A 20,747-nucleotide genomic window follows, 5' to 3' on the forward strand; every position below is an offset into this window, starting at 1 on the left:
GGTTTAAAAGAAGCCACTCATCTCTGTGTAAATTAGAATGTGGACAGCACTGCTTTGAAACTACAATGGGATGTGTTACCATTTTAGTATGCTTGTATAATGAATTGATCAAACCATTGAAGTATAGTGATATGATAAAAATTTATACACTCTATGTTCGTATGTCAATATCCAACACATTGTTAAGGAGAATGCCCCCGAAATCTGATACATTTTGGGTCTTATTTTTGGTATACACTGGTATATACTGCCACCTATTGAAAATAAAACTCAATGTGGCTTTATTGCAATAAATGTCGACATTGCAAGAATATATTCCCCAGCTACAAACTCACAGTGCCTTTCATCATCAACAGCAGCATTGAGACGTTTTTGTTTTAATTTCATTCTGTATAAAACCAAACGTAGTTTTTTTTCCATTGAACTCAATATATTGGAGAACCGTTTCAGAGTCATGAATTGACTGATTCCAAAAATGTTCCAGATTGCAATTGCATATTTTATGAGATGTTCTTTTGATTGTATCATTTACTTAAGAAGAGCATTGTGCCCGTTCCTGACTTGAGATTGCCTAGCCGAGACGTGAGACTGGGGGATGGTGGGTCGGTATCAAGATGCAGAGTGCATGACTCCACAACCTAAAAGCTAATTACTTGACTTAAACAAATGATAACAATAATTTTCATCCCCTTTTTCATTCTATTGCTGGATTAAGGCCTCCACGTCCCATGCCAGCTGTATTGACTCTTTTGACCATAATTCCCCACACTGATCAAGGTGGGTTGGTACTGGAGATTGCCATGACCAATTCAGATATCATCTACCAAAGATCGCATTTGAGCGCGGGAATCAAACTCACATAATCATGACGAAGTGAATCACTGAATTGTTTTTACTTATGTAGTCTTTACTTTCGTCGTATTTACTTGCCATTCTGGACTTTTTAATTGGTGAATGAATTGCAAATTGTCCCCTTTAACAGGGGGTAGTACCCTGGCTTATAAAACACATGGGGGCACCTTCCTGGGTTCAAATATAACTCTGCCACTACAGGTAATACCAAATGACCTAAAACGAAGTCTATGGCTTTGTAAGTTTGACTGTTTTGACCAAGGAAAGCTTCACTGAGCCTTGTGACCCTTTTTTCAGGAGGGTCCTGCATTGGGATGATAAGCCAATTGTGTTTGATATGGGGGAGGAAGCAGGATACCCACAGAAAACCCACAAATATGAGAGAGTAACACTCAAACCTTCGCATAGATGGATTTCATATTACATTGCTCTACTGCCGATATTCCCAGACAATCTTCCATCCATGAACCGAGTTCGACACTGTGTGGCTTTTAACATCTGACAAGATGGGGCACATAATAGGGGTTTTCCCCTTTTTTCTGGCAACAAAACTGAAACCTTTTTTTGTTTGCATTTTGACTGCAGGTATTGTGGTTAATGCAGACATGAATCCTTGTAAAAAGGTTTCAGTTTTGTTGCCAGAAAAAAGGGGAAAAACCCTATTATTACATTTTGGTACTGGAAAAAGAGGTCTAATGATGAAGATGGGGCACGTTCATGGATATTTAGGCACACTCATCTGAACTAAGCCTGAGTTTTCGTTGTTGCGTGCTATTGATTATGTGTCCTGCTGTGGCTTTGTGCCTTGCTGTGACTTAACTGGATTGTCCGTACCTGGTGTAGGCTCTGGTGTTTTGACAACCAAGTTGGCCAGGGTGGGCCAGCCCTCGCCTGCCTTCCTGCTCGCCTCCTTGAAGTTGTCATAGAGATACTTGCCATACTGTATGAGAAGAGGATGACGGAACAGCTCCTTAACCACTTTCAAAAGAAAATTAACTAACTTCTGCTTCCAGTATTTAACTGCTGAATTGTATTGTATGTTGAACTTCTTTCGCACCGTATGTAGCCTACCGTTCTAATAGGAGGTATTCAATAAGTACAGCAAGTGTTTGGAAAAGTATCAACAGAGGATGTTTTTTTAATGAAAAAAAGGTTGAAAAACGTCCTATTCTATGCATTTAATAGCACTTTAATAATTGAAGACAGCATTTATTTTGTATGAAGTTATTATATGAACAAATGGATAGCTAATGTTAATATTTATTTATGATTAAAGGGGTATGTCGGTGCTAAAATGTCTTGCTGAGCAGCAGTTAATTTGTGTTGCTTTGCTACAAAGTTATTGAGCATTCTCGCTCTTCACCATCGAGCCACATTTCACTTCTTTTATTAATCAAACTGAAACGTTTAGGAGCATAAACCATCACGCGAACTCTGGTCATCCTTGAAGCAGGTTTTGGCCAGGCATCGAACAAAGACGTTTATCGCATCGCACACTTTTAAATGTGCTTCTGCGGCCGTCTGGAAAGCTCTTCTCTCCGATCTTAGGAAGCCACTGGAGCTATGCACTTTTAAATCTAGATTGAAAACTCATTTTTTTATAAGAGCTTTTTGTGTTTAGTTTATTGTCCTTCCCCCATACCTCCGATTAGCACGGTTGGCTATGTACGGTGCGAAATAAGTTTAACAAACATCCTTATGTTAATTCTGAGCGTCACAACAAAGTGTGGGGATGGTACCTTGGCAATGCGGATGCCAGTGACCCACTGATGAAGGCTTCGTGCATCATCGCAACACAGGTACTTGATATACTGCGACTTCTTCTGAATCTGAGGGTGCTGGGGAGAATTATCGCGTATGATGTAAAAATGAGAAATGTTCCTCATAATACCATAAGATTTGCATATTTCAAAGAAAAAAAAGGTTTAAATTTAGCAGAATGTGTTCATTCAGCCTATGTGATTGTGATATGTAGAGGTTCTTAGAAAAAAGTGCGGTTTCAAAGAAATATGTAACTCATTTAATCATAGTGTCTATTCATTTAGACAATATGCCAATCAATATGCACCTCACTTTGGAGTGCTGTTCTTTACAAGTCATAAGCGCAAAGATTAAACGTGAAATTCATCAATATTAATAACGATTCTGTAGCTCCCACGTGTACTTTGAACATATAGGAATACTGTACCCTATTACATTCCTTATATCTTACTCTCAATACGGATTGCCATTCACTGTGAATTATCACATTCTGGTAAGTACCTTCAGCGCGAAGCAACAGTCTGTTGGTGCTTTGTACTTGTTCTTGTAGTCCAGGCAGTAGTACACATTGAGATTCTCAAACTGGATGAAGCAGGTGAGGTCCCGCAGGGTCTGACAACATACATTGTGATATGTGACATTCAAAAGGTTGCATATGCTGTATTACATGCAGTATGCAGTGCTGTATTTTTAACTAATGAAGGCTTTTTCAAAAAAAGTATTAAAAAAACACAAAGGAAAGACGTCACGGATCAACCAACACAGTATGAGAATAACTAACCTTTGAACATCATTGTGCATAACAGACTCTACGAAAGGGCATGTTTGGTTGTAAGTAGCAATTTATATAATTAAAAGCTCGTACGCAGTATGGTTATGTCTGTTGATTTTTAGGGTAGTCAGGAGAGTACATAGGTAGTCGTGGCATGGTTGAACATGATCGCAACTACCTATAGCCGGCAGTACTAGCTTGTGCCAGTAGGGAGCGGAAGGGAGGCTGAAACTGTGAGATAATGTTGACGGGCCATTGGCCCGAGGCAATCCCTGGGGGGAGCATGGTGACCAACGGTCGGGACCCCAGACCCCAGGAAGGGGGCTGGGGGATTGATGTCATTCTCCTGGCCCTTGGAGAAGGTCCTGGAAGGAAGGCGTGGCTAGGGCCGGAGTGAGCCGGGACCCTGTATATAAGCCAGGTCCCTGAGCGGTCCCGGCAGTCATCGTGCGGCCGAAGACCCTGACTTAGAGCCCTGAAGAGAAGAGTTCAATGAGCAGAGCCGAAACCCCTGGCTAGGGTCGGCTCGAGCTCGTACCAGTGAGAGCTCCAACTTATAACCAGTGAAGACTCAAGAGAAGACTCAAGCCCCAGCAGTGTAGGCGTAGTGATAGCCAGTAAGAGGCGAGCTAGCCTGGAGGGACTCCCCTCCATAGAGTATCGAGTGAAAGGGGCCGTTACCCTTTTGTGTTGTAGTCTGTTGGTGTTGTAATAAACGTGTTGCCTCAGAGTAAGCTTCCTCCAGTTTATTACCCACGACACATCCTTAACTTTAATACTACAATCTGCATGTATCATTGCGTGGAAATGTGTAATAATTGATGACATAGAAGAGGGTGGGCAGGTAGTCCAAGAGTGGTAATACCATGGCCTATGACTGATCTCACACAGCTGAGATCCTGTGTTTGAATCTGGGCAGCCATCTATGAGCACACCAGTGTGCTCAAGTGTATTGTATTCATTTGACGGTACCAGCCCTGTTACTAATGATAGCTCAAAAAATCTCTCCTACTGGGCTTTGTTATTTAATTTTAGCTTATTTCAGTTCCTGAGAATTAAACGTTTCAGTTTGATCGAATGCGACAAACGTTGTTTGAATGGTGTGCCTTACAAGTATGCAGACAGTGTCAAGGAAATGTGAAGGCATGGCAGTTCAATTCCGTCATCTGGGGGTCATTTTATGTATATATATATTGTATTTGCACTGCTAGAATAAAAACATGGAAATGTGTTCATATGGAAGAAAATAAAAGCAAAACAAGGAGCAAAATTTTTTGTTTACAGATTTCATACAGCTACCGTAAAAGCCAGTTAGCCGAACTGTCATCGTTCACAGGGCATTATGTCGCATCACAGCACCATGGGGCCCACTCACCTTGGTCTTGCCCTTGGGCACAAAGTAGATTCCAGAGGCTCGAAGCAGAAAGTAGCGCCGCTTCCATGACTTTTTGCCATCTTCCTTGAGGAAAAGCTCTCCTTCCAGCTCAGGTACAGCCACTGAGGTCCCACAGAAACATTCCTGCCCATTGGCAGCACGAGCAGGGAGGTAGGAAGAGAGGGAGCAGAAGGACCGGAGGTGAGGCAAGGTGTGAGAGGGATGACCTGGTGCTGTTCGCAATCATACAATTGCTTCTTCACGTGGGAACTTATTAAACTCACGTTCCTAAAAAACAATTACCATTCTGTGGTGGTGAGTACATACATAATCTTAACTGGAAATTTCTCTTCGTAGTTAAGTTGATGGGGGGAAAAAACGCGTATTTTTATGTTTTGGTCAATATAGCAAATACAATGTATAAATTAGTTTCGTTTTATTAGTTATAGAACAAGCAATAAGAAGTCATATCTATTTTGCAAGGGAGGCATATATACTCTAACATTGGCTGAACCTTTCCTAAAATGACTCATCGATCAATGCAAGTTTATCTTTAAACTTTGGATTAATGATATAAACTGGGACATGATATTTCTAGATTTGAAGTTTTCGTGACTGCAATGATCCATACTCTTTGGTTCTTTCGGTAAAGTCACGTAGGTAACTTTCTTTTTATTTTTACCTATGTAACTTTACCAAAAGAACCAAAGAGTATGGGACATGATAGTTGAAATGAATTACAACATTCTAAAATCACAATTTAATGGAAGCTGCTATGCTTTCTGGAACTCTTTCCCACAACCTCTTTCATGGTGGTTCACTGATGGATAATAATAATAATAACCCTGAATTAATATGCACAGCTACAGTGGAATTCATGGAGAGATTAAATGTCTAAATGAAAGAACACTGTGTTTGCTACTTGTCAGCTTTTAAAGCATTCATTAATAATCAATGTAAATATTACAAGTACGTTGCATAAATGCAGTTCGCAGATATGCAGTCCTGACATTCTTCTCGAGTTCCTAACTTTAATCCCAGTGACGAGAGATCACTGCACAGGAGCAGCCTCTTAAATATCCAACAATTCCTACTGACCCGTGCACTTGGTGGGCGTCCCCTAAGTCAATGCAGGCTACAATAAGCACATAATCGTCCACTTGTGGCCCCGTGCTCGGTATTACGCAGCTGGGTGTAGTGCTGAACACACCATCAACACGTGTGTTGAACCATGATGTAGTGAATTTTCCGTGACCAAATCACCATAAATGCAATTGACCTTGTTGGATCTCAAAAGATAGGCAGGGTTCAGACTGGTTGGTACTTGGATGGATGAGCACCAGAGTTTGCCAGGTGTTTTAGAGGCATGGCAGTGCTTGGTGTCACCCCACTAATGTGGGTTTTATCTGACTTCTCTGGTCAAACAATCCAATGCAAGACACTCCTGAAATAATAAAATAATAAAAATATAAAACAATAAAATTCTCACGACGTTTCGACTGCAACACAAGCAATCATCATCAGGTGTGCAACACAAGCAATCATCATCAGGTGTGAAAACCACACCTGATGATGATTGCTTGTGTTGCAGTCGAAACGTCGTGAGAATTTTATTTTTTTATATTTTTATTCTTTTATTGTTTCCCTTCTGCGTGACTTTACTGAAAAAACCAAGAGTATGAATCCCTGCAGTCACGAAAGCTTTAAATAAAAAAATAAAACTCCTGAAATAGTTAATTATGATTTTCGTTGGTAATTATTATTACGTGCCACAAATGTCAAGGTGTACATAATGGTCCATGCAGGTTGCAGCCATTCAATACAAACCTCCAGGAGTGATTCCTTATCCCTGTCCTTCACATCCTTAGCTTCCTTGTTTCCCAGCAGATAATTCTGAAAAGCGTAAACAATTGATAGAAAACGTATTGAACAGATGTCATAGCATCTTGGCCATTCTGTGTTTGGAATGTGTGTTTAAACTAAACTATAAACAATTTTTATTTTACCAGGTAAGGCCCACTGAAATATATAGCTTTTTTTCAGAAGCGACCTGGTCACAAATGATAGCTCGACAAGTATTCAGAGATGTGGTTTAGGCTGTGGTAACCGATGTACAGTTCATAGAACCTCTTTAAGGTATTCGGGAATTCAGAAAAATCGCACGCAGTTCACTAGTGTTTTCTTTTTCAGTTCCGTTAACTGTAAATCTCAAGAGGGTTGTCATAATTTAAACACATTTTAATGAAGCCCAAATGAGCCTTAAAGGTAAGACTTTAGAATGTAAAAATTATATGACAGAGGGTCATATTATACTAAATCTAAAACAACAGTTGTACAACATTTCCTTGAAAGCGTGTTCCATTTTTACGACGATTATCTACAGTAGCAATGTACGTATGGTCAACTTATTTACGCACCGTACGAAACCAACCGCTCTAAAGGACAACAAACTAAAAACAGATATTCAAAGAGCAGGCCATGCTGGTGCACCTGTGGGTTTTTAAAGAGAGCGTTCTTTTCCCTGCGCTCCACGAAGGTCAGCCCGTTCTGTGTATCGCGGGTCCACGTCACCAGGTTCTGCACCAGGTTCTCGTGGTCTTCGTAGAACCGCTCTGAAAAGCCACGTCACACAAACACACTCGGTTTAACACTTCGGCTTTCACGGCCAATATTATTCACTATTTTTTTTTGGCTAAGATCGCATCAATATAAATGTGTCGTTAACCCACCACCACCGGACACAGCCAATTAGTAAGGTTTGTCACGTAAACATAACGTGCCAAGTAGTTGCTATTTTAGCACACCGGTGTGTTGAGTAAACCCACATCATCAATTTGAGTATGAAGTTTCGCTGGTGATTTCAACCAGCTTCACAGGCGATTTGCCAGAATTAACTGGCAGAATTAACTTCGTTAACTTCAGAACACACACTAAACTATGGACCTTACTCCCTTAACCAGGAACTTGGGTGTCAGTAAATGTTTTAAAATCACGAGTTAAGACTTATTTTTCCAGTATTACGTGTATTATCTTATTTAGGATTGCCTTTTTTGTCTTGCACATGATCTCCATTTTAGAAATGTTTCTAAGACTTTTTGTTTTCCTAAAAGTTGCCGATTTAAAGTGTTTGTACATATATGTTTGCAAAGTACCTAGAAACAACTTGCTGTGAAACCCACTGTGTCAACTTGATTCATAATTCTTATTAACAACTGCACAGTGTCATTGAATTGGCTGCTTGTAATAACGCGTGAATTCATCGTTAAACGTTGGCTCGTTATCGTCATCACGATCCATGGGCAGGGAGCCTGTAGGTGTCCACTACACATTTAGTAATTTGTTTCCACTTTCCCCTTTCTTGTGCCAATATGCTCAAGTAGTGCCACAGCTTTCTGGCACCAATCTCTCATGTCGTCATCAAACCATTCTCTGTTAGGTCTTCCTCTCTTTCCGGTTCCTTCCATTTTTCCCCACAACACACTTACAATTTTGCTGTTGTTTTCCATCCTACATATGTGTCCAAATAGTGCCAAATTCCTTCTCACCACTGCTTGCATCATCAGGTTGTCTTCTTCTATGTGCAACCTTTTTCTTACTTCTACGTTGGCCACTCTTTGGGTCCAGCTTAGATGTGATATCGTTCTGTAGCAATACATTTTGAATGCCAATATCTTATCTCTGCCAGTCATTTTGAAAACCCGACCAACTACTGTAGTAAATTACACATGCCATTCAATAACTTCGGAAAATGGTACAGTGTTCTTGAAATGTGTACCAAAGTAAATGTCAGGCAGGTGATATAAACTGACGTTGTGAAGGTAAAAGTCATTCCCTTTTGGGAAAATGTCATTATACAGTCGCTCACCACATGAGCATGACTCTGGATTTCCCAGCTGACCTCGCACTCCACTCATCTCCAGTAAAGTATCCAAAAGCAACAGCTTCCACATGGGTAATTGAATAGTAGCTGTGCACCAGTGCATGAGTAACATATCTGTTGGCCACGTTCGGCATCAATATATTTAATAATATGATGGCACTTGGTTTGATTAGCTCAATACAGCCTAACATGACCATTTTGGGTTTCCGCACAATCAAACACACATAGGCTGTGTTGAGAGTTCTCTTTGGAGGGTAGATTGTGATGATGGCGTTGAGTACATTGGAATGCGATGTGTTCCTGTCTCAGACACTTTGAGCAATTGGCTTATCCTGTTGTTGGTGATCGACGTGTTGTGCATCAGTGCAGTAAGTGCAGACCGTGTAATTAGTTCCTCTGAGAAATGCTTTGCTTCGCATGAAATAATAACCACGATTTAAATCATTACCTACTATAATCCTATAATCACCCAGAAATGTCTGTCCGTCCCGCGCGTGACGTCACTCCACATGAGCCCCCCCCCCTGCGTGACGTCACTCCACATGAGCCCCCCCCCATAATTAATATTCATGAGTGGGTGGGTTTTTACACTAACGCAGAGGAAGGTCGAGCTGAATTAAATAATTGATTATGCAAAGTCGCTTAAAATATGACATTTCTTTTCCAGAAAGTGACGGTAAAAAATAAATCTATGCAGCACAGTGCTACATCCGTGCATTACATCACTGCAAAAGAGGCCTCCCCCACCTTCATTAATATTCATGCACGCGTGGAAATTTCCACTAACGCACAAGAAGGTCGCGCACTCCACATGCCGTACCCCTCCCCTCATTAATAATTATGAGCGGGTGACGTCACTCCACATGCCGCACCCCTCCACAATAACCATAAGGGGGTGACGTCACTGCACATGCCGCACCCCTCCCCAATAACCATTAGCGGGTGACGTCACTCCACATGCCGCACCCCTCCACAATAACCATGAGGGGGTGACGTCACTCCACATGCTGCAACCCTCCCCAATAACCATTAGCGGGTGACGTCACTCCACATGGGGCAACCCCTCCCTCATTAATAATCATGAGCTGAACAATTTTTCTATTGAACATTTCAGATTTACTGCAATATACACTCGTCCTTGTACGGACAAAAAAAGCTAGTTCATGTATATTATGCCTATAAAAAATGGTGCACATCTTGCCAGTTATTGTTTAATAGAAAACATGTCATGCAACTGACAAACTGTATTTTGAAGTACTTCCACGTTCTATTTTTTTAAAGCAAATAACATTGCAATGTTATCGGACCGTAACTCACAGAAATCGGGTGTATTTGTTCACATCACACAAACCATTAAGTGTGCGAATGACTCATTTGCTACCGCTTTGAGAAGATGTGTTGTGGTCTTTAAAGTACATGCTCACGTTAAGTGGGCCCGGGTTAGGCAACACAGAGCTACAATTACTTGTTTGAATGTATGTTGAACTTCTTTTGCACTGTATTTAGCCAACCATGCTAATCAGATGTGCAGGGGAAGGACAACAAACTAAACACAAAAATCAGTTCTAAAGAAATGAGTTTTCAATCTAGATTTAAAAGTGCATAGCTCTAGTGTCTTCCTAATATCGGAAGGAAGAACGTTCCAGACGGCTGCAGAAGAGCATCATGAAAATGCGCGATGCAGTGACCGTTTTTGTTTGATGGCTACCGAAAAGCCACTGCGAAGATGAATGGTGTTTGCATGATGATGTATGCTCCTTGACAAGATCAGCAAAGTATTGTGCTTCATTTGTGGCAAGCACTTTGTGTATTGATCTAATGGAGGTAAAAGTCAGCAAGCTTTGTTATTCAATGTACTTCCACTCTAGCCTAATTACAGCCGTGCTGCTAAATCACAGCTAAAAAAAAAAACTTAAATGATTTTCAGAGAGTTTGTGCCCTTGAGATTTCGCTGTAAAGAGAGCATTACTCGTTTCCTTACATTTGTGTAGACAAGTGAAAAAAATGCATTTAGAGAGCTCTCTTGTGAAGACAATCCAATGGGCCTCGTTAAAGCTATGCTTTGCCACACCATGCAGAAAGGCTTTCTGCAATCATACATAACAATAAGGGTTGCTGCCGCGGTGTAATTATGAGTACACTGGACTTTCAGTCCAGAGGTCGCTAAATTGATGGGATCTCATCGTGTAGTAGTTGAAGGAATGTGGAAAGATTCTACAATACCTTCACCTATTTGCCCACCCAGTAGTATAACTGGGTTCAACCACAATTAAGTGATCAGTGTGGTGGAGAAAAGTGTGGATACTCCCACCTCTGGCCAGTGTGGAAGAGTAGCCCAAACAACCTCTAGCCAGGCACTCGAGAGCTTTGTCTAATTGGAGGCCCTTCCACCATCAGTGGCGTGATCGACCAATTGCAGGGCGGTGCCTTTCTCTCTTACCTTGACATATAAATATGGTTGTAATTGACATGTCAAAATCATGGAACGAACAATGTAATTCATATGTTTGTACGTTATACTGCATTGATAAACCTCACGCGGCAATAAGGCCAATGCATTTTCTGGGATGAAAATTTATACTGTGTTGAGGCCATCTAGCACCTCAAGTCATGTAGAAGTTTATTATATTCTCCACATGTGATGTGGCATCTCAAGGCATGGCACATTTCAACTCTCCTGAGCACTGTCCAACTCCAGTTCCATAATGTGTATGTTCTGTGAACCCTCGGCTGTCCATACCCATGTCGAGATCAGGGTTGGTCTCCACCAGGCACCAGTCTGGGCTGTTGGTGCTGTGTGTCTTTTCGCGGAGGTTGTCCATCACCTCACGCACTGACTGCTGCTCCTCCACCATCAGGTTCTTGGAACTCTTGTCCACAAGGCCGATTCGGATCACCAACTGCCAACAAAAGGATGGAGATCTCCTACTCATCAATATTGACTGTTGGGGCAAGTGATATTGAAACCAGCATGGGACGTGAAGGGATAGTGTAACCATTACTACCTATGGCTGGGAACCATTAATTGATTATTACATTCTGAACCTGGTACTCAAGTTAGAGAAAAGCTCACGAGAGGTCCAAATACCACTTGCCACTAATGGTATCCATGGCCTGGAATTAAAACCACGTTGCCAGGTTAACTGGACCACAACTCCCCAGCTACACAAAGAAAAAGATCCCCTGTATAGCCTTAACAGACTGTAGGGGCAAGTGCTGTTAGCGAGCACCTTTGAAGGCCAGATCGGTACATGAGGGGGTGGGTGGCCAGCGCCACGCCTCGACCGCCTTTGTCTCCCTAGTGGTAATGTTTACACACCGCACTAGGTACTCATTTGAGGCTGAGTCGACCTAGGGGAGGCCCGGGACCGGTTCAGATAATCGTCACTGGTGTTGGCCGTGAGCAGGAATCGAACCCGAGTCGCCAGGTTCATAGCACAGCGCGCTAACCACTACACTATCGCTCCCCACTCCCCAGCTACACACACAGACATGCATGGATACACAGGTGCATCCAATTAATTTCAACAGGTACGTCAAAACACTAGCACTTGATATATTTAGACATGCATAAAAGCACACAAAAATAAAATAAAAATACACGTATGCTATAGAAGAGTTGTAGCTCTAAGAGACCAAATAGAACCATAGCACATGATATACACATAATTAGTAAGCTCGTGGAGAAATTTCATTCAGATCTCTAAAGATAATTTAAATTCGACAGGTAAGCATTGATTGCTCAGATGCGGAGGATAACAATCCAGATATTGCACCTTAAGAAGTAACCACTGTTTTTCACAGTATGAAACAAGGGAAATCTCCTGGACCGAAATGTAATATCTGTGATAATTATCAAAGTAACAAGATCAGCTTTTGAAACAAAATTAGAAGGCCTATTTACCAAATGTTTACACAGAAATTGAATACCACAATCGTGGAATGATGCCTCAATCATTCTTGTATTCAACGATGATGATAAAACCGATTTGAGGAACAACAAACACATCAAGCTCTTATCACAACCAACCACGTGAGCAAGCTAAATTTAGGAAAGGCGTCTACGCACTACCCATCAAGTCCTAGAAAATACAAATTAATATCAAGTACCATTGTGCCTGGATTGTATCTATTATGAGTAGGCTTATGATTCATTGGCAACTGAAGAAGGAATACATTAAGAAGCTTGCCCATTGTTGCAACTGCCAAGCCGGGAGATAAGCTCACACCAGCAACACCTGTATTGCAAGTCCAGCGTGCTATACATTACACCCGTGGCATTATCCCCTGTTTTACATGGACAATCGTGAGAATGATTGGCAGTGATATAAGGTAAACCGGCAAGGTGGAACACATGACGTTTCCCTTCAATACATTTGTTCAACAAACATTTACTCAAGACATACGGCAAGGTTATTGCAGCATATGGGCAGACATGAGAATACCAGGAATAAAAAAAATATATCGTGGGCAAGTGGAATTAACAAAAACATATATTGGTCCCAACCAATATTTATTCATTGATATATATTTTTTATGTAAAAGGCGGCAGTGTGGGGTGGGATTTGCCTTTATAAAAAAAAATGGATAATGGATTGCATTTGTTTTTGCTCAGCAGGCAGGAACACGCGTCTCCGCGTCTGCACGAGTAACGCACGCGGATCGCATGGCTCACATTTCATTTGCATGCTGCGCTGTTAAAATGTTAATTTTCTTTTACGAAAATGGGTTTCTTACTGACATTAAAATTTCACTTTTGTGTTAACATATATTCGCTAAATTTGTATAATTTTGGAATGCACTTTTATCCGTTTTACGTGGCATTTTTCAGTTTCATTTGCAATTTTGAAGACAATGTTTTATACTTAAGCTTCAATGTCATCCAACGGTTTAACGAGTCACTATATCATGTGCCAGATATAGGGGGACTTGCTAATCTGGCTTCACAGCGTAAAGTATATGCACTAGAGTAAATTATTATAATGGTCTGTTCGTAACCTTAAATTTGCACTTCAGATTTTTTCAACCAAAGTTATATTTCAAATGTTGAATTGATACTCTTTTTGTGAACTTTGATTACACCGTTTGCATTGTTTTCAAACTGGTGAAAATGTAACTATTTCAATGAAAGCTCCACCATAAATAACTTGTATTTATTCGTTGTTTAATTGGCTTAAATAGCGAACACTGTATAACTCACCTTCCTAACTTGTGCCTCCTTCATCTTCTGTAAAGCAATACGGATCTTTTCAGCTTTTATTCTTGCTGCCTTCTCCTCCTACAAACAGACAACATGCAACTCCCTCATTAGGTGCTCCTGCCAACAACAAAGACAAAGATCCCCCAAATAGCCAACACAGCCTGTTGGGGAAAGTGCCATTAGTGGGCACCTATCATGGTTAAGACCACGTCCGGCTGCCTTTGCCTCTTCAGTGCTGATGTTTTTACATAACACACAAGGTATCCATTTAAGGTTGAGTCGACCTAGTAGAGGGGGGCCCAGGACTGCTTCAGATATTCGTCAGTGATGTTGGCCATGAGTGGCAATTGAACCCGGGTCACCTAATTTGTAGCACACTGTGCTAATAACTGCACTACTGCTCCCACCCAACCATACACGTATTAATACAGTGTATTTATTCCTGTATGTATCATATCATTGTTATTCTACAGTGGTTGATGAGTGTGTCAAATAATATTAGCTTGCATGCATGCAAGACTTTCAACCCTATCTTGATAATGATGCATTTGGAACATGTTTTCTAAGCATGAAATTGTGTTCTTGCAAATCGTACATGCAAGCCTGCAGGACTCCTGATGAAACAGGCTGCATTTCATGCTGGATGATATGAATCTCTTGTTAGGACTGTCAGTAATGGGTTAATATTTGCTGCATGCACATGATGCCAGTAGTACTGGTGTCATTAAGCAGGTATAGTCTGTCTGTAAGCATAATTTTAGAGATCTTAGCATATTTGCCAACGAATGTTTATAATTTTGGTTGATAATGCATACTTGTGCCAAGGGCTTTTTATCTGCTAGAACAAGTCTTGAACTAAGCATTTTTTGAGCAGTGATGGTGTTTAACGGACTTAGTATCACCAAAAGAAGTTTCCTGCTTAATCACCAGATGAACAACAAAACAATCTATGTTATACTTGTCACACAACAACATCCACATTAATACAATGCACCTTTGAAATGTTAAGCAAATTGGGCACCTATCTAACAAGTCGACATGCATTGCACTTTCATGCACATGAGGATCACAAGCAAGGTTCTGGAATGGGCATCAGTGGAGAGGAGCTCTTCAGGCTTGTACTCAAGTCACCTCCGAGAGCAGCTGAGCAGGTTTTCCGGCCATCTGATGCAACAGCAACGAGGTTTCGCTATCCAGGAAGCTTAACTTCACTTGCACAAACATTTGTGGGAAGCCGTTTTACAACAAAGTGCACATGAGAAAGCGGCTCATACAGCAGTGTATTGACATGCGTCAAGTTGAACAGCTAAACTCGGTACGCATTTCATCGGGGAACAATGAACGCATCAACTCATCACTCTAAAATAATGACATTTTCCATATGTTTACATGTAATACATATCTAAATTAATTATGCGAATAAAAGTCGCTCGAAAAATGTTCGGAGACAAATTTGGATAATGTATTTTCTCGTAAAAAAAAAATTGGGATACTGATACAGCAGTTCCCCAATATTTTTTAATATCAAATGCACGCCACCCATCATAGTCACTTATATTGATTCCACAATCTGCATGTCGGCATGCGAAACAAAACTGTGATGCACGTTGCACATACGCTACTCTTATTTTGCACTGGAGCATTACCGTGCGGCGTCTGTGGCTGAATGCCTTCACTGTAAAAATATGATTTTAATCGCGAAGGGGGACTTCCTAACAAAATACATTATAATTTTACGAAAAACAGAACGCACTGTAGATTAAGCAGACGTGATGGAACCTCAACTATCGCAAATCAAAATGCAAAAAAATAATCCCATTAGCAGCCTGTTTACACAATGTTTGAATGTGTAATCATATGAGAACAGGGCAAATGTATTAGAATGCATACACACACACTTTTCATCAACACAAATGTGCCAACAGCCCGATCTCTTCTTCAAACCAAAACAAAGGGAAAATGTAAATCAATGACATTCGTCCATCTCGTAAGACATTTGCATCAGCGCCGATGAAGTTCTTCAACTATAGGTCCCCTTGCAATGTTGTTAGTTTCTTAAAAGACCGATTCTTGAACTGCAACCCCTGCCACACTACATGCTCGCAGTGTACAGGTACAACCCGGCAGCAGAGGAAGGCCGGGCTGTTTCACACAAGATTTGTAACACTTTTTTTTCTCCTAGTTTGGCCCCTTCATTCGGCATGAATCTCCAGCTCAGTCTTTCATGAGCTGTTATTTTCCAGATTGCACTAAACCTACATTGAAGGCTGTTAAGTTTGTCTTGAGGCATGCCTCGATGCCTTTTAGAATTCACTACAAAAATAAGCACCTGGGAAGTCACAGAGATGTTGTTTATGTTTCAGCAAGAATTCAGACTGGAAAGTGAGTACCTCCACAACTATCTCTGTCCTCCCACGTGCTACGTTGAAGACAGCAGGTGTGAAAGCTGTTTCGGCTTTTCTCGAGTTTGCTGTGTGTGGTCCCCGTCTCACCCATCACCGTACAGCAGGTTACTTCGAACACATACCTCGAAGACTTGTATCGTGGCGTTTCAAATTTGAATATTATTAAAGGCTGAAAATAGCAGATGCTTTTCCAAACTGTGAATCAAGCTCACAATCCTAAGGCAGGCTATCTAATATAGTGGACACAAGGTAGCAAAACTTGTGTACAACTTCTCGTGTGGTGTTCGCTATTGACATGTTTTTGGAGGGGTCAGCATGCCTTGTGTCACGATCACTGTCTTTTCTAGGTTGATGGTGAGTCCAAACTCGTCAGAACAATGCAGAATGTTTGAGGCAACGTTGTTGCTACTAATTTTCACTGTGGTGTAACAAGTACGCCATCGTCGGCATAAAGAAGTTACAGCACGAATGAGAAATGTTGGAAAGTTTCCCGTAAGATCTTATACGGAGATCTATTTTAAAATCTAGATTGCAAACTCATTTCTTTAGAAGTGCTTTTTTGTGTTTAATTTGTTGTACTTTCCCCGCACCTCCGATTTGCATGGTTGGCTACGTGCAGTACGAACGAAGTTCAATAAACATACATCCTCAGTTCTGGATTAAATGTATAGCTGAGTAATGGGGAGAACAATATTACAAAGAGTTGCTGGTGCAATATATATCCTTGATCAACTCCATTGCTGATTTCAACACTGACAGATTGATCACCGTCATACTGGCCTGTGGCCCTCAGTCTGTCGTGATTGGATCAAATCAAACTGATTAGGGCTCTTTGGCACTGAATCCTTTCTAGTGTTAAAGAAAGGCCCTTCCTTCTGACCAGGTCAAATGCTTTGGCGAGATCTATGAAGGACACGTAGAGAGAAGCTTTGTTTCTGATCATTTTCTTGCAAATGTCAGAAGCCACTCTGACTTCGTGGGTACATTCTTTCAAAAGGAACCTGTGGCCTCTCGATAGAGCTTTGCAAAGGCCCTCTTAAAATAACTCAGAAATCTGTGCAGTTATAATTAACATGATAAAACACAATTGGATTCCTAGCCTTAAGTACTAATTTTATTCAAAATGTGTGTGTGTGGTATGCTCTATTAACTATACATTGCACATTTGAGATTTAAACTTGAATTATGTGAATTTAATGTACACTTCTTCAGGAGACTGAGAAGCATCCTACTTAACTGAAGATCATACTTGTGAACATTCTGTAATCACCAGGTTTTTAGGATACCGGTTAATGCAAATGTAAAAATCATCTGAATCTTTCATTTACACTTTGTAAATATAAGGATAACCGAGTCTTTGTTCTCTCATCTGCCACCTTCATGGCAAAGATCCATGATAACCATTATCTCAATTTGAGCAATCGCTTCAGAATTGCTTTCTTCAGAGAAACAACTAGACCTTAACCACACTTTGAATGATTCATGCACCCACTTAAAAGCAACAAATCATATTGCTACTTAGCAAAAACTAGTAGCTCATACCCCATGTACAGTTTTTATTTTGTTTACTATTGTAGTTCATACTCTTGCCTTTGTAAACTAATAAATCAATATATTCATGTATTTATCTTTAAACATATTTTTAAAGTGATTTTCAGTCAGTAGCTATGATTGTAATAATGCATTATCAGAACAAATATGGGATTATAAATAGACAAACACATTAAATAGCCAAGGTAAATGTTCGGGTCTTTTTGCTCGTTTTTTCCCAAATGTTTAACCATAAGTTTTGATCTTCACACTCTCATCAGCATAGACAGTTAAACATACTGCTGGTTTGCTATATGTTATTTACAAGGGCACACCACCAACACGGGTCCCAAGTCAACACAGAGCTTAATAATGTATACTAATCCATGATGCATTGTTCTCTGAATACTTCACCTTCGATAATCAATAATAATAAGACTAAATAAATAAAGCAATATCTGTTATTACCCTAAGCGTAGGCTGATTGGCAAACGTCAAGATGTAATGCTCAAACACACTGCCTCTACAAGCACTGTACCTCGGTAAGATTCTCATCTTCGGGCTTCGGGGTGGAAGGTTGAGGTTCAGGAATCGTGGAGGAAGGCAGCTCGTGGCTGGGCTGTGGTCTTCCTGACCCAGGGGCCACAGGTGTCAGGGCCTTGCTCAGGGGTGCAGCAGTCATCTGCTCCTGCTTTGGGGGTGACTTCGCGACTAGCTGTGCGTATAGATGCGAAGGTGACTGTGCAGGTGGCTGGGCTGTGACAGTTGGGCAGCCGGCAGGCTCGTGGCTCAGAACATCTCCCATGGTCATCTGATTGAGCTCTTCCTCCATGGAGCAAAGGTCTGCCATGAGGGTGTCCAGACCCATGCTGTCGTTCAGCATGTCTGCGTGTCAGAGTTTGAGATGCTGTTATCACGGTGGCAATGTTCAGCAATGTTTAAACTGGGTCCAATTTTGTTTTATGTAATACTAGCTTTACTACCCGGCTTCGCCCGGGGACTGGGATTCTTGTCTAGGATAAATTTAATATTCCCTAAATCGGATGTTTTTCACTCAAGGAAATTCAACCTTAACCCACTTAGCCGTAAGGTCGATTCAGGCAACTCAGTAAGGGAATGACGTGGCGAGCTGAAAATAGTCGCGCTCCCTTAGAAATTCCAGACAGCGTAAGCTGTGCAAATTTCATGACTTCAGAGCTCAGCGTTCGAGAGTTTTTGCTGCTTCACACGAACAGATGTATTTTCTGCTTTATATTTAAGAGCGAGCTGAAAATAGTCGCATTGACTTCGAAAATCGAGACAGCTACGCCGCACATTTGTGCGGGAGACACAGGCCTATGCGGAGGGGTTGGGGGGGGGATGCGTGACGTCAGCAGGCACACTGCGTGACGCTGCCGCATGCGGGTGACATCACAGATGTTACGTCACAGCTCACTTGCCGTGCAAAATAAACCCATTATTGCGCCCCCCCCCCCCCCGTCCCTCATTATACAACAGTCTATTTTCATGCTTTTAGCATGGTGTACAGTCTGGAAGCTACCCACATGCCCAATTTCAAGTTTGTTGCATGTCGGGAAGTATGCTAAACATTTCGAAAAGACACATTCACAAATGTCCCTTTTATATATATAGATGATAAAGATATACTTCAGGAAATATTAAAGCATTTGCAATAATATAAATCAGAGTTGTGCGACATTTGACATCAATATTAATTTAGAAAGCGAGAAGCATTTTCTGAGCTACTATGTTTTCAACTGCTGTAATTTATCTATTGCATTACGGCACTTTGTCACTTTTGTAGTACCCCTAGTATACCAAGATAATAATGTGCTGACATGTGTGATCTATACCCTAACTGCCATTGTAATTAAACTTTTTTTTGAACAAGCGTGTTAACACAAACATTGTGCTGCTTTCCACCCTGTGCATAGTTAATGGTAGCTATCCTGTATTGGAAGGAAGATATAAACAAAAAAGTTAAAAGAAAAATAACTATTTTGCAGTAATGATGCGTATTCGTTTTTATATTAAAAGAATATGTGATGATTAATGCATAGATCTGGCTAACACATGTTTATATCGATATTGAATATGTATCTGGTGGAAATCATACCATCTAAGTTAATGGTGGGCCAATCATTGAGCTTGGCAGCAGGCTGGCTAATGGTTGTGTCAGATGCAATTCCTCTGTCAATGTCCTGTGGAGAAAGCAATTAACATGTTAAGATTACCTTGGTCATTTTAAAAATACAGAAATCTATTCCGCAGTTGTGTAGCGTGTCCCCCACTGTAATATGCTGTATTAATTTGGCATAAAAAAAACACACCAGCATAACTACAGTACTGAGTATTTTAGTTCGGCATTGTAGTTCTAAGATGTATTGCTATCTGCATTGATAGCATATATGCTATCTTCATATATAATATATTGAATTCACGGACAGTATATGACTTCCCGAGCAATCATAGAAGGAATAATTTTAAATATGGCCACTGGGCAGCCATTTTCATGATGACGTAACAATAAAGCCTTCCAATGTGCAACTGGCTTATTTATAAAATAACCAACGGGACAATCATTACGTACAATTGATATATGCTGTGAATTTACAAACGGTCTTACTTTAGTGAGCTCTTCAAGCTCTCCAAGAAAATCACCAAACATTTGATCAAATTCATTGGCGCCTTCTTCACATGCCTCCAAGATTTCATTTTCTGATTCATCCATCTCTGTATTAATCTGTTGAGAAAAACAAAAACATATTTGGTCAGGGCACATACGACTTACGATTTATGCAAATGTATGCAACTTGTCTTTTTCTAGCTTAATTTTTACTATGGAATGGTTGTTAAAAATTATTTGTTTGAGAAAACCGTCGCGATAGGAAATTTACATAATCTAATATATATTTTTGTTAGCCCTGTTTTTTGTTTGTTCTACTGGACATCTGTGATTACTGGACATCTGT

The 20,747-nt window shown here is 40.7% G+C and overlaps 1 protein-coding gene across 4 annotated transcripts in view; it reads right to left on the reverse strand.

Annotated features, from left to right (window-relative positions):
• Window positions 1–20,747, reverse strand: part of LOC116945129 (amyloid beta A4 precursor protein-binding family B member 1-interacting protein-like) — a 49,390-nt gene that overhangs the window by 13,726 nt on the left and 14,917 nt on the right. For 2 of the 4 annotated variants that reach the window (XM_032959296.2, XM_076071437.1), the window contains 12 exons: window positions 20,402–20,518; window positions 19,892–19,976; window positions 18,314–18,660; window positions 14,972–15,046; window positions 13,841–13,918; window positions 11,381–11,540; window positions 7,251–7,372; window positions 6,588–6,653; window positions 4,761–4,904; window positions 3,115–3,225; window positions 2,592–2,690; window positions 1,687–1,792 (listed from right to left, as the gene is read on the reverse strand). In XM_032959296.2, coding sequence (XP_032815187.1) covers window positions 1,687–1,792; window positions 2,592–2,690; window positions 3,115–3,225; window positions 4,761–4,904; window positions 6,588–6,653; window positions 7,251–7,372; window positions 11,381–11,540; window positions 13,841–13,918; window positions 14,972–15,046; window positions 18,314–18,660; window positions 19,892–19,976; window positions 20,402–20,506 — 1,498 coding nt within the window. In that variant the 5' untranslated portion in view covers window positions 20,507–20,518. The remainder of the gene's footprint in view (window positions 1–1,686; window positions 1,793–2,591; window positions 2,691–3,114; window positions 3,226–4,760; window positions 4,905–6,587; window positions 6,654–7,250; window positions 7,373–11,380; window positions 11,541–13,840; window positions 13,919–14,971; window positions 15,047–18,313; window positions 18,661–19,891; window positions 19,977–20,401; window positions 20,519–20,747) is intronic. The other 2 variants (XM_032959304.2, XM_076071441.1) reach the window with 1 other exon arrangement.

Source organism: Petromyzon marinus, chromosome 2, assembly GCF_048934315.1.
Source record: "Petromyzon marinus isolate PM22_M1 ecotype Great Lakes invasive population chromosome 2, UKy_Petmar_22M1.pri1.0, whole genome shotgun sequence".
Classification (NCBI taxonomy): Eukaryota; Metazoa; Chordata; class Hyperoartia; order Petromyzontiformes; family Petromyzontidae; genus Petromyzon; species Petromyzon marinus.